This window comes from Abramis brama (genome assembly GCF_963993115.1).
Source record: "Abramis brama genome assembly, chromosome: 14".
In the NCBI taxonomy this organism is placed as follows: domain Eukaryota; kingdom Metazoa; phylum Chordata; class Actinopteri; order Cypriniformes; family Leuciscidae; genus Abramis; species Abramis brama.
The window spans coordinates 34,254,018-34,268,898 of NC_139976.1; the positions used below are offsets into that span (position 1 = coordinate 34,254,018).

At 37.3% G+C, this 14,881-nt stretch overlaps 1 protein-coding gene across 1 annotated transcript; it reads left to right on the forward strand.

Moving 5' to 3' along the window:
- Positions 1–415: 415 nt before the first annotated feature.
- LOC311096712 (carbonic anhydrase 4-like) lies at positions 416–13,509 on the forward strand. Its single transcript, XM_084136033.1, has 10 exons — positions 416–440; positions 561–633; positions 777–803; positions 936–1,106; positions 2,148–2,299; positions 2,397–2,498; positions 2,600–2,672; positions 3,863–4,029; positions 4,159–4,269; positions 13,178–13,509. The coding sequence occupies exons 2-10, from the start codon at positions 561–563 to the stop codon at positions 13,241–13,243; spliced, it is 942 nt and encodes a 313-aa protein (XP_083992159.1). The 5' UTR covers positions 416–440; the 3' UTR covers positions 13,244–13,509.
- Positions 13,510–14,881: the final 1,372 nt, after the last annotated feature.

Below are 14,881 nucleotides of genomic sequence, written 5' to 3' on the forward strand. Positions count from 1 at the left end.
GATATTGACTGCTTTGATGGCCAAAAACGAATGACCAATTAGGCAATGTGTTAAAAATGAGAAGCATCAAAAGATGAACATTAAAGAGTTCAAGTAAAAAACATTTAAACAGTCAAGTAGGATATAAATCAGCTGACATCATTCATCTGATCATTCCCGAGATTACAAAACCGTGCTTTTTCCCGTCATCACGAGAGAGTTGGAGAACGTGACCAAAGTGATGCTGGAAGATAGGAACGCGACTAGATAAATCAAGTGGCCTATTGACTGCTATTTAAAGATAAATGATAATGCGATCACATGCGTTTGATCGGAATGTAGCCGAGTGGATGAAACGCATGAAAGTGACACACCCACTACAGGTGAGCTGAGAAGAGTATTAAAGGAGGGGAAGAAGACATTCATTTTCAGCATACCGACAGGTGAATCAAGAAGAAGATGTAAGACCATAACTACCTATTCTCGATTTATTTCGTTTCTCATATCAAATTCAATTAACTTAAGGTTAAATTCTGTTAGCAGCATTGATTGCCATTGTAATGATTTCTTGTTTGATTTAGATGATTGTCTTGCTGGTAACTTTCCTTGCTGCTCTTCTGTGTCCCTCCGTCCACAGCGCGGGCTCTTCAGTGGGTGAGTAACTCAGTTCAACTTAATTTACTCCTAAAAAGGACTACTATTAAAATAGGTACTAAAGGCGCTTGCAACTTTTTTGGATGGAAATTCTGCTGTTTCATTGGTTATATTTATTAATGCTTTCCTTTAAACCTAAACAGAATGGTGCTATCACAAGCCAACATGCAGTAAGTGTGATTTATTTAAATATTCCACTGTATAAAAGTTAATATAAATCTTATTATAAAATGTTATATATTTAAAACTTGTTCTGAAGTAGATTTTTTTATTTATTTTTTTTTATCCCTAATTTGTAATAGATTTTACCACCTGGTCCCAAATTGCTCCACAATCCTGCAATGGATCCAGGCAATCTCCCATTAATATCGTGACTACAAGTGTTCAGGGAAATCCTAACCTGACCTCATTTAACTTCACTGGTTTTGATGACAACTCCACCTTCCTGTCAATCACTAACTCAGGCGACTCTGGTAAGGAGCACGGAGCACGGAGCACTGGGATTAAAAAAATTAATTAATTAATTTAAAAAAATCTAGGATTTGTTCGTCTTTACAAAATATAGTTGCTAAATTTATTTAGCAGATTTATTCAAATGGGCTTCCGAATGAGGAATAGGAGGCTACTACCTACTAACAAAAGCGATCAATCCTTAAGAGACGGTAACATGAGAGGGTTCACATTAAAAAGCTCCAGAAAAGTATACAAAACTGAGAACTAGGTGATAAACTGATAGATAACAGAAGGATAAAAGTTATTTGATTCCTCTTTTTGTTCATTCCATGAGACTCACTGACTACATAGAGGCAAATTAAAGTAGTAATTTTATGCCCTTTTACGAAGTCTTGATTTTGTTTTTAGGGTGTAGGCTACTAGAATATGTTTTCATGCTTGATTGTTAAAAAAAAAACAAAAAAACAAAAAAAACTAAACATTATTTTTCACATATTTTATATTATTACAGCTCCTCTCTCCCCTGGATGAACGCGTCGTTTTCGATGAAGCCCCTCCTTCCAAAATACGACATGGTTGTCGTACGATTGGTTATAGCTTCGAACTTTGAGCGTCGTAACTTTGCAGATGTTTTATATGCTCAAACAGCAACATTACACACTAACTAAAGTTAAAAAATGTAAATCATAATCAAGGACCCCTTTAAAGTTGTAAAAGAGGTATTCACCTTATTGTTCAACGCAGGTGTTTTCTGTGAATGTGCAAGACTTTCGATTTATTAGCTGCTATAAGGAAATATATATAGCCTAATAAGGAAATAAATATATATAATACACTATCTAATACCAGTATGCAATATCAAGCAGCATAACGATTTGTACAGCTAAAAATAGCCAGAAGCTAATGATACCGGAAGCCTTAGACACATTAAAATTACAATTACAAATGGCCGCATCTGTTCTTAATTGAAAAATAAAGCGCAGATAAAGCATCAGTGATGCACAACGTCACTGTATTCCATGTCCTGGACCTTGTATCTAATATGTCCATTGTCTTCACAGTGGTGGTCAACCTGGATGATGAAAAAATGACAGTGCAAGGAGGTGATCTTCCAGGTCTATACAACACTAAACAATTCCATCTCCACTGGGGTAACGGCAGCTCCTCACCTGGCTCCGAACACACTGTGGATGGCAAACAATACTCAATGGAGGTATGAATGAATTCATTTCCCCTGCAAATGCATTGCATTATTCCACATAGCATTATCTCAAATGCATTATCTTTATACATCTGATTCTGTTTCTCAGCTGCACATTGTGAATGTCCATTCAAAATACAACAGGAGTGTGGCAGCTGCTCTTGCTGCTAATGACAGCACAGGATTGGCTGTTCTTGGTTTCTTTATTGAGGTGAGCAAGACCACGTTATATCCAGAGTCAAGCGCAAACCTTAAAGTATATTCATGGCTTAGTCGTGTGCTCATGTGTATGTATTTTTCTTTAACCAACAGGGAACCAATGAACAAAACAAAACAAAAAGTTGGGATATCCTAACATCTTTTTTGACACAGATCTCTTTTTCAGGTAAAGAAATAGTTTGTTGTTGATAGTTTACCCAGAAATGAACATTTTGTCACTCCTCACCTTCATGTCGTTCCCCATTGAAAGAATGTTTCAACTGTTTTTGTCCATATATTGAGTGTCAGTGTGGTCCAAAACAACAATGGCATTCAGGCACAGATCATAGAGAAATACCTTCTTTTGTTTTCCACAGAAAAAAGAAAGTCATAAAGGTTTTTGAACAACAATGTTGACAGATTTTTAATTTTTGAGTAGTGAGCCAGATCAGCGTCAGACTTCACTCAATTCTGTGAAAGCGATGTTTGCCATGTGGTCTTCGTACTTTGGTTAACGATATGTATTGCAAATATTATCTCAGTTTGATAGTCTTCACTGATTCAGCGTTAGTAATTGAGTCTCGTGTTAAGTGCAACATCAGACATTATCAGAGCCTAAATTCGTGTAGTATTTGTCCTTGATTAGCCAAAGTTATGAACGTGGTGTGTTTGTGGTCTTGCCACTTGATCATGTTTGTTTTGTTAATTACCTAATTCTGAATTTACTACTGGTTTCCTACTATACGTTGCCGGTTTGTGCCACTTTCTAATTCTGTCGATTGGTGTTCTTACAGCAATTTGCAAACATCTACAGTTATAGCTTCATTGTTAGTTAGGTTAAGAGTGATCTCAAAAAAGACGCTTTTTGTATTTTTGGTTTTAGTTAGCGTAGTTAATGTAAAGCGTCGAATACACTGAAGATTTCGGTTTTGTTTCTACAATTTCTAGCTAATTTTGTGGTTTTTGTGTTATCAGTTACGGGAAGGTTTTTTTTTTATCTCTTCAATTTGGTGACACTTGTTTTTTTATGTTTGTATTCTATTGTATTTATATTGTTTTGTAACTTGTTCACACACTGCATTTTTTTCTGATAAATTGTACTCAGTTCTGTAAGTTCTTTTTTTTATCGATTGTTTCTGTTTATTGCACATGCTGCAGCAATTATATCTCACTTAAATGTTATGCAATCATACCTCTAACATCAAGCACGTAACAGAATCTTTTTATCAGTATGAAGAGTCTTGCAATTCACACCATTAAAAACGTGGTATATTTTGTTAATTTCTCTTAACCGATATGATTTAACAACAAATTAGCACAAAACTGAAGACGGCCAAGTAGTTTCCTTACACCCTCTTGACGTTTTTGTGTATTTAGGTAATTCAACCACAGACATCATGAATCAAGTCACAATGGACAGTCTGCTTGAAGGGGTGAACAGGACTAAATATTACCGGTACCAAGGCTCCCTAACCACACCCAACTGCAATGAAGCTGTGATCTGGACTGTGTTCAAAGATCCCATCAAAGTCAGCCAGGACTTTGTAAGTCAAGGCAACTCTATCGTAGAGTAATTCATAAAAATCATATACGTCTATTACTAGATGGCAACATTTTTCATATTCTGAGTTAAAACCTAAAAGTCACTCAGTTGAATTTATTCCTCCAAACAGATCAACCGATTCAGCACATCTACCTTTTTCAAAGCAAGCCCTTCAGTTCTGACGACCAACAACTTCAGAGGAGTTCAGCCCTTGAATGGCAGAGTTGTGACATCACAGGAGGTAAAATCCGCAGCACCTTCATCTGCGGCCACATCCACTATATTTATCATCACAGTTCTTCTCTTGTCAAGTTTGTGTTGGCTGTAAAAAATACATTTGTGTTTTTGTGCACGCAAATATGAGCTTGTTTCATTTAACTAATTTCTCTTGTACATTATGTGTCAGCTTTATTGATCATGTTTGATGTTTTCTTTAATATTCTAATTTTGTCACTTGCATCATCTTATTTTGATGATACTTGACTGTTCGTAATTCTACCCATTGTATTTTTAAACGCACAATTTGCTATCTGTCACAATAACATGAGGCCTAGAGTTAGAATAGGATAAAATCCAAAATACACTGCTAATGTTTTATATGAAACTTATAGTATCTGTAATTATATTCAACATTAGATGATTCTGTAGTATTTAAGAGGATTTATATTTTAAATGTCTAAAGCATGACAGCTATGACAGACCTCAGTTATTAAAATTAAATCAATAAATGTTTGCTGTTTAATAACGAAATGTCTCCCAGTCAAAATGCTTGTGTGTGTGTGCGCGCGTGTATACTACCATTTAAAGGGATAGTCCACCCAAACATGAAAATTCTGTCATAATTTACTCACCTTCAAGACTTTCATTCATCTTCGGAACACAAATGAAGATCTATTTGATGAAATCTGAGAGATTTCTGTCCCTCCATTGACAGCCTATGAAACAACATTTTGATGCCTCAAAAAGTTCATAATGAGATTGTAAAACTAATCCATATGAATTGAGAGGTTTAGTCCAAATTTTCAGAATTTTCACTTTATATTACCAGATTTAATTTAGGTTTATTTACATAAACACATTTAACATTAAGTATTTTTTTGAAACAAAACTTTTTGTTCACATATTTTTATTTTTATTCTGTTGAGATTGAAAATTGACAGGCCTGTATATATATATATTTATTTATTTTTTATTATTAAAAATGCAGTATATATTTGGTGGTATGATTTGGGCAATATGAGCAGAAATAAGACACTGTTAAGTCTACAGTATGTGAGTTCAGTGTAGTTATTATCATTAACAAGCACCAGCCTCTCCATTGTACCAGGGATATAATGCCTACATCATGTGGGCTATGTATTCCTTTTTATATGTATGCTTTATCAGTTTTAGAAAACTTTTTTATATTACTAAAACAAAGGAACTTATCCTGGACACACAGCAAAAACTCTCCACCATCACAGACATTCATAGGCGCTGCCAACAGAGACTATTTGTCATACGTAAACTCAGGACTTTCTCAGTCAATCCACACCTTCTTCTTCTTTTGTACCATAGTATAATTGAACCCATCCTCTTGTATTGTGCCACCTGCTATTTCACTTTCTCTCACTAATAGAAACAAGCTCCTTAAAATCACTAACACTTCTTCAAAAATAATTGGTCTAAGTATAATCATATAAAGTGAAGTAATAATCTGATAACATTTAGTGAGAAGAAGATAGTAACACCAATAAGTTTTTGAAATAATTATGGTTAAGTTTTAAGTTTAAAGATGAGCCAAAAAGGAAAGGGAGGAAGACACCTGTGAATGAGATAATTGGTTATGAACTGTATAAAACAGGGAGCTATGAGTAAGATAATCTCTTGTCTAATTGCTAGTTGGTCAAACTAGTTCTTAAGACATAGTCTTAACATAGTAGCTACGTTAATGCAACTGGCCCCAGCGGGCTCCACGCCTGAAAAATATTAATTGACATTAATTACTTTTGGAAGGCTATTCAGCTATTCAGCTTTTGAGTGCTTGAGACACTTTTGTCTGTTTTTTGGTCAGGCGACAGTATTTTCATTCATACTAACCATATTCACACTACAGAACATACTTTTTTAACGGTCGCAAAGTAAGTTCAAATTCAAATGTAGTACCTGCTCAGACAGTACGCGACTTCGGACGCAGTGAAAGATTTGGTGACCCATTCACTTGCCTTGCTACTGAATGAATCAGCTGTTCAGAAAATCAGAAAAACATTCTATTGAATAAATGACTACTGGCAGTTTAAAAAAAAAAAAAGCTACTGGCAGTTTTAGATTTTTATATTTCATATTAGATCAGTGGTAGGCCTAGTAGGCTATTTTTTTTATTTTTTTTATTTCTTTTGTTATTGTTTTTGGGCTGGTTTGAGGTCAGTTTGGTGGTTTTCATAATTTTATAGGCTAACTGACATGTACTCCATCCAATCAGTCATCATGACGTTGAAAGCCAGCAATTTTAGCCAATCAAGAGCGATAGCAGGCAGAAGTGAAGATTAATAAGTGACAGGTATTTAGTGCGATAAGGGATCCGATTTTGAACTCCAAACCCAACTCTCAAAATGTGGATTACACCTGTGGTGGGAGATGACTTGAAGGCTCTTGGTAGCTAAATATAACTGTATCTCTGAGAGCACAGTTGAATGACTTAATAGACGTTATTCACAGCAGTGCCATCTTTGATTTTTAACGGGAATGAAAGTGAGGCTGTGAGAACTGCCCCCAGGAAAGGGAGACCGAGAGGCTGGGAGACCAAGAGCTCTTGACTAAATTGATTCAGAGTCTCATGCATTCCAATAGCACGGATCTGTGAGTATTTAACTCTGCCTTCGACTAGGCTAAAATGAGCCAGTAGTCGAGGTAATTCAGGATGCGCATTCCCTTCTGTCTCAGAAGGGAGAGGACTGCATCCATGCACTTTGTGAATGTGCCAAAGACAGTCCGAATGGAAGGACAGTATACTGGTAAGCCACCCCCTCGGACGCGAATCTCAAAAACGGTCTGTGATGGGGGGCTATTTGGATTTGAAATTATGCATCTTTCAGATCCACTGAGAAAACCAATCCCCTGGTCGTATCTGTGAGAGGACTTGTTTCAGTGTTAACATCTTGAACGGCCGTCTTATAAGGGGCCGGTTCAGTCTGAGGTCTAGATTGGGCCTGAGGCCACCATCCTTTTTGGGGATGAGGAAATAGCAGCTGTAGAAGCCCGACTCGCTGTGGGGCGGTGGAACTGTTTCTACAGCTCCTTTTGCCGCCAAACTCATTACTTTGGCGCGGAGGACGTGTGCCACGTTGCGTGGGGGGGGGGGGGGGGGGTCTGTGAGCGAATTGATGCGAGGAACCTAGTTTTATTATGTTCAGAACCCAGTTCGACACTCCTGGGATGGCTTCCCAAGCCTTGGCATGGGTGGTTAGGTTAGGTTTTTTTTTTTAGTTTGGGGCACAGGCCGCTGCAGTGGGGCAGGGGACTGAGGCCCATAGTATTGGGAAGAAGAAAAGTAATATTTTTTTTGTTTTTTTATTGTGTTCGTTATAACAGTGGTTAATTACATGGGTGTGTGAACTTGAAAGGGCTCAGTGTTTGCAATGAAAACATCATCTCCAACACCTGGAACTAAACAGGGTGTTAGGAGGTAAACACAAGACATTCTCTTCCTCTCTTCCTTCTTAGAGGTTCAGGGTGGCTTCTGAGGCTCAGGATCCAGCATTATATTAGGCCAGAGACCCTGGCATTTAGGAGGGAAGGGCATGGAGGGGTGGAGGTGCTGACGAGGCTCAGGTGCTGGATTGGGCTGAGCGTTTACAGGCACTGGTTTCGCTGACTACTGAGTCTGCGTGGTTCTCTGGCGACTTAAAGCAGCTGCAGAGCTGGAGCGCTTTGGCAGAAAGTGGCGCATTGCCTGCAAAGACTTATGTGCAGCAGTGAAGCGCTCAGCAAAGCTTTCTACCGCAGGGCCAAAGAGTCGAGGAAGGCAGCCTTGTCTGCATCCTTGATCTCCGTTAAGTTGAGCCACAGATGGTTCTCCAATACCACTAGGCCAGGTCTGTAGCGCTGCGCAAGTCCCTGAATGCGACTGGGTCTGGTCCAGACTCGTCCATAGACCGAAGGATTTTGGCCTGAAACACCTGGAGGACTACTATGGTGTGAAGGGCAGAGCCTGGCTCGGCCAGTGAGGGTTGAAGTGGTCCTGCAGGGCTTAGATGGGTGAGCGATTTTAGCCTTCCATCCGATTGCAGTGGGCGGACAGGTGTGCAACCACAGCTTCGTCGAGAGGAGGCAGCTTCTCGTACCCTTCTTCCACAGCGCTGTTGATAGTAGTGAGGGCGGTGGAGGTAGTAGTGCGTAGGCGGGCCGAGTAGGGGGTGCGCCACGACTTGGTGAGTGCATCGTGAACTTCAGGGAAGAACAGAGCTGCTTGCTGGCGAGGGGCCTGCTGGCGCCCTGGCAGGAACCATTCATCTAGGTGGTTGAGTGTGGGCCTCGGTCTCAGGTGGTGTCACATGGCTCATAATTTCAGAAAAAGTCAGTGTGTGTGGAATATTTTTATAATTTAAAGAACCTTTTGTGCAATTGAAAGGTTCCATGGATGTTCTTTGTGTAAAAAGTGACAGGCCTTTATAAGCTGTAAAAATGTAATGTAAAAAATATGATGAAAGTATAAAAAGTATAAAAAGATTTTAGTTTGTTCCATTTTCTACTTCAGTAATTAAATTAAAATCAATTAAATTTCAAATCAATGTAATCTTAATAGGTTGAATTTTACTGTGTTGAGTTGAATAGCCTATATAATTCATGTCCAGATGTAGCCTGTAGGCTATAAGTTAATAGCAAGATGTCATTTAGCAGATGCTTTATGGTTAACAGTCACCCTGGATCAACCTTTTGTGTACATTTATCATTGCTAAGTTAAGTGCCACTACGCAAAACTAGCAGAGTAGCATTCACTGCTTTGTCAAGCTGTTAAATTAACCACTATTAAAATTAGAGGTGTAACGCAACGAGTATTCGTATTGAACCGTTCGGTACGAGGCTTTCGGTTCGGTTTTCGGTACGCATTTTCAAACCGAACGGTTCGTTGGACCATTTTTCCTGCCGACCAAAATTTCGTTGTTATTTCAGATGTAGGCGCGTTGCACGTGGCAAGCGCGCTCATAATGTAAGAGACGCAGGTGTTACGGATCAACTGGGGATCATGTTAACTGGGGACGCGCGCGTGCACGCAGATAGTTTTACCTGGATTTCCAGCAGATGTTGAACGGTGACAGATTCGTCACAGCGAATCTTTCACTGAGCAGATTTAAAAGCTCTTCACGTTATTGGTAAATGTTTATATCATATTAAGACACTGTTGTTTACTCTGTCGCTGCTCCGCTGAATGTTTCAGACGCCTTTCAGAAATTTTAATGTGTTTTAATTTCACGACACAAACCACGCCCACATTATTTTGTTACATTCGTTTCAATGAAATTGAATATCTGATGACAACTGTAAGTAGATTAAATAAATAATCACTAAAAAAAACACTAGTATATGGGGCACAGAGTAAGTAAAAGTAAATCGCTAGTTAATACCACTAACAAGGCTCAAAATAGCCTCACACTAACACGGTAGCATAATGAGGGTCCCTACATGCAAACCGAAGCATTGAGAACTTTGTAAGTGTACAGACAGTTTAATAAGAAGATACTTTATAAAGACAGTACATTACGCGTATACAGGCAGGCGTCATCTTGGAAAACAGTCTCGACTAGTCGAGCCACGAACACCGTGATGACGCCTGCCTGTAAACGCGTAATGTACTGTCTTTATAAAGTCTCTTCTTATTAAACTGTCTGTACACTTACAAAGTTCTCAATGCTTCGGTTTGCATGTAGGGACCCTCATTATGCTACCGTGTTAGTGTGAGGCTATTTTGAGCCTTGTTAGTGGTATTAACTAGCGATTTACTTTTACTTGCTCTCTGTGCCCCATATACTAGCGTTATAAGCTAATCTGTTTTTAGAGATAAAACTCTTTACATTCGATTATCATGAAAACGCATCCCAGGGAACGATCGACTCGGTAACAATGTTTTAATTACCCCTAGGTTCATTTTTCACCAGAATTGTACTTTAATTTAAATTGAGCAGCAATACTGCTGTGGTAAAAGGGATGTCAAGCATTTATTTATTTATTAATTTATTTTAATGTTACTGAGAAATGAGTTAAAGCATAAAGCATACAGTAGGCTACACTCCATAAATGTTCCTAAAGAGTGTTGAAAATCTGATTAGATTTTATGTGAGAAGCCATAGCTTATGGATCCAGTGAATTACCCACAGCATTATTCAGGGGAATGTTCAACAAACATATTCATTAGCTAACAGGTATGAAAGCAACAATAACAAAAGGAAGAAAAAAAAGAAAAAAATAGGCACATTTACACATTTGGCAGATGCTTTTATCCAAAGCCACAACATTGCATTTCAAGGTACACATTTACATTTGTATCAGTTCTTACTTCCCCTGGGAATCAAACCCATGACCTTGGCATTGCAAGCACCAACACTCTACTGTTTGAGCTACAGGAAAGCTCGACACAATGTACAATTCAATATTACTATATTTACTATATAGAATTGTTCTGAAAGAAGAAGAGTCAAAATTAGTTTTTATTTCTTTATTTTTTATTTTATAAAACTGTTGAAAATGTTACAAGTTCATGAGATAATTACATGCTTCATGACCCTATAAGCATAGCTGCTTTATGTCCAGGGAAAAGGATACAGAGGTGTCAGAGCTGGTTGTACAGAAAATAGATCTTAATATAATCAGCAGAGTAAAATAAACTGATAAGTGTTTTTATATAAAAAATAATAGATCCATTATAAAATTAGCCTATATGCAGATCAATAAATGCAACTTGTTGAAAAAAATGTAAATGACTTTGCAATTTATGTTTCTTTTAGGTAGCCTAGCTAGGCCTACTTTAATTTAATCTACATCTGTAGTATGAGTATGTTGAGTATGACACTAAAGTATGTTAAACTTCTTTGAAATTGCACGAATCTGTAGCCGTCTAACATCTGCTGGAAATCCAGGTAAAACTATCTGCGTGCACGCGCGTTCCCCCAGCTAACATGATCCCCAGTTGATCCGTAACACCGGCGCGACCACAACATTGCCCAACATCAAATGGCAAACGTAATGCAAGTGGAACGAAACTGCTCGTTATTGTGTGGTTGGACCTTTATCAGTTTGGACCAGTGCAGCGCGAGCGATCGTGATCAAGCGACGCTGTTACTACACAGCGCTAATAAGAGATCCAGTAAAGAAAGCATTTGAATTCGCCACTGAAGTAATAACATCGCTGCGAGATCTAGTGAGAAACATTCACATTTCTCCGTTATTAACGGATCAAACAGCGCGTGGAAACCAGGAAGAAACATTGCGCCATGAATGAACTATCCGGTGTCCACAGATCTGCAACATTCACCATGGATTTACTGTAGTAACACTAACTGCAACCATGGAAGTTTGGCAGGAATAGTAGGCTAGGCATAATGCCTTCAAGTAACATTACGTCGGTTTTATTTTGACATTATGAATACAATTGCTGCCCTCAAATGTTAATCTGAACTAAAATAAACCTTTGTTAACTACTACAATATTACATTTTTCCAATGAGATTTTTTGTTTTATATGCTCCTAAGAGTCAATTATAGCTCTAGAATTGCTCAAAGTAAAAAAAAAAATCATACTTTATGATGTTAGTTTTAATAATAAAATAATAATAATAATAATAATATTAAAAAAATCAAGGAAATTCCTCTGGCATTTCTTTCTTTTTGCTGTATCAAACACGTACCGAACCGTGACACATGTGTATCGTATCGAACCGAACCATGAATTTTGTGAACCATTACACCCCTAATTAAAATATATAGAGCCAGCCTCTCCATTAAGCTTAACAAGCAAGCCAGTCTGCGTTGGTGTAAAATAGCAAACAGCACCAAAATTAATAAAATGCCCGCAAAACTCAAGATATGAATGGTCCCTGCATGAGATTTTGTTTTTTATCTTTATAGGCTATCATATAGTTAAGCTATATCACACAAGCAAAAGTGCTATTTTCCCGATTACCAACTTCAAATGTAATAGTTATTCATTTTAATACAACAGTTCAATTAACAATAAGAGGATATTAAATAAAATATTTAAACATAACGTCACGTTTTTGCTCTATTTCACCAACAGTAGCCTAGCCTATACGAAAATAGTTCCTAAGCGAGCAGCGCAGTGGTGTTTCGTTCATGAATGAATGAATCAGCCGGTTTGAACGAATCACTGAATGAACGATTCTTTTACTCTCTTATTAAGACTTGCCGCCACCTAATGGAGCTATCTTTACATTTCAAACCATTCATATTTCTATATTAAATTATTTAAAACACTTTAAAAAACGTATTCATACAACTGTAATTGCAGTGTAAATACATCTAAATATGAATAGTTATAGCCTAATAAATAGTCATCTCAGTCAATAATGCACAACATTGGTTTATGGTCATTTACAAGTTCATATACCAAATCTGTTGAGTATTAACATCTCCATGGGTGTATGGGTTTGGTAAATACATAAATAAATATGTAAGTAATTTAAAGATGTTCTACAATAGTATCTAACTTTGCTTTGGTCTTCCAGTGTACACTGTCCCGGGGAAACTAAACATAAAGCCCACAAGTTCATGATCAAAATAATTAATGAGGCACCTTAAAGTAATGATGGAATTACAAGAGTTGGGGTAAAGTGAACCGTTTACCTTAGCTTTGTGATTGATTCTCATTCTAACCTTCCTTTGGGCAAAACATAACAGATAAAGTGTTACAAATTGCATTGCAAATTGCATTAATATAGCAACTTTATCTTGTAAGTTGGTGACTGACACCATACATCCAAGACTGTTCTACAATATCATTAATTTAAAGTAGCCTATGTGTTGTTGATTTTAGAGGTTTCAGATTTCTTTAAAAGAGAGTGTGCACAACATTTGTGGAGGACTCTTTCAGGTAAGATGTCAGACTTGGTGAGTATTCAGTATGTCTTGTTAGATTCCTTCTGAACCGTCTGTTGTTAGCAATGGTGGTCTGTGTCAGTGTGGGTCCACGCGAGACACACACCCCTCAGCGGCCCTGGGCGATAACTTCAGCACAGCCATGGTCAGTCACTGGGACAGCACACAGCACTCCTCCGAACAGCCCACAGACGCCTATGGAGAGCTGGAGTTTGCTGGGGCCGGCAAGAGACACAGCTATGTGAGTACCTCTCCATTGCTCCAGTGAGTTTAATTTCCTATAGAGAGAAATACAACATGGATAACATCAATATCAGGTTAAACTTTGATTAGTCACTGAACCCTTATCTAAACCTCTCATCATCGGCCGCGCATATCCGCCATGTTTTGTAGTTAAAAAAAAAAAAAAAACTTTTTACTCATGTTTGTAGTTCCTTCTCCAAAGCGCAATGGGTTGTTGCAATATTAGCCTCAAGAGTGTCCACGGATCCACAAAATCTACTGTGGTGAAGTAGACCATCCGGGGACTTCTGGCATAGGCTACACTTTTCAACATAGCCGTGCTTTGGGACACTTATTTTAATCTCACATACTGTTTAGGATTATTTATTGCTACTAATCTCTTTCTCATCAAACAATCAGACTTAATATGGCTTGCAGTGCTGGGTAGTAATTGATTACATGTAATCTAGATTAGGTAATCAGATTCCAAAAATTAAGTACTTGTAATTAAATTATATTGCATTTTAAAATACTTGAAATGTGATTCAATTACTTTTCTATTGATTATATGATTGATTACATGTTATTCTTACAATGGCAGTAACTGATTCATAATTCATTGATTCAACTTTTTTATTTTATACATTTTTCTTTCTGAATTGGTTCAAAGTCAGAGTTGGAAACATCTTGGGAAATATCTTTTTCTTTTACCACAAATTTTGTATGTATGCAAATCGTATACTATCCAAGGTACACATTACCGAAACACAATAATAATTAACTTAACAAGAACGCTTATATTGACCTGTTAAGATTTTGTTTACATCTACCACCATGTAAATATATTCTTTACTATTTTATTAAAAAGTTTTCACATGTGCTGTAAATCAATAACCATTGCAATTTTAACAGTATTTTGAATCCAATCTTTCTTTGTAAAAGGCATAATGTTTATCATACTGATTTCAAAGTTAAGGATTCATTAGTTTGAACATACATTGATGCTAATCAGCATGTGGTTAGCTAGCACAGTTCTGAACATTTCTACACACACAAAAACAAAATTTTATTGGATAACACCCAAAAAACAATGATGTCACAACCAAAACATCACCACGTTTCGGTCGTGACATTTTCGGTAGTGACAATTTTAGATACTTTAGATATAGCTCAAAGATGCTAATTAGTACATGGTTACCTAGCAAAGTTTTGAACAGTTTTACACACATTAAAACAAAATGTTATGAAATAACACCCAAAAACGTTTGCTTAATTGGAGTAAAAAGGTGTTTGGTAGTGACGTCCCTTAAAGTTACACACAGATTTTCAGACTTTTAAACACATTTACCTCAAAATGATGGGGCCTATCTACTCACCATGTAGCTATGAGAGAGGGACACAGGAATATTTCCTGATCAAAAGTGTATTCAGTCTCGGCCAATGGATTAAAAAATACACTGTTTTGGTAGTGACATGAAAATGCGGGACACTTTTTTTTCCCCTTGATTAGTTTCATGATTAGGAAATATTAATTATTTAATATTA

Bases quoted from the DNA above. Each gene is read 5' to 3' on its own strand.
- LOC311096712 (XM_084136033.1), top strand. From the start codon at position 561: ATGATTGTCTTGCTGGTAACTTTCCTTGCTGCTCTTCTGTGTCCCTCC. The intron at 804-935 runs GTAAGTGTGATT...AATTTGTAATAG, and splicing joins CTATCACAAGCCAACATGCA to ATTTTACCACCTGGTCCCAA. The intron at 4,030-4,158 runs GTAAGTCAAGGC...TCCTCCAAACAG, and splicing joins TCAAAGTCAGCCAGGACTTT to ATCAACCGATTCAGCACATC.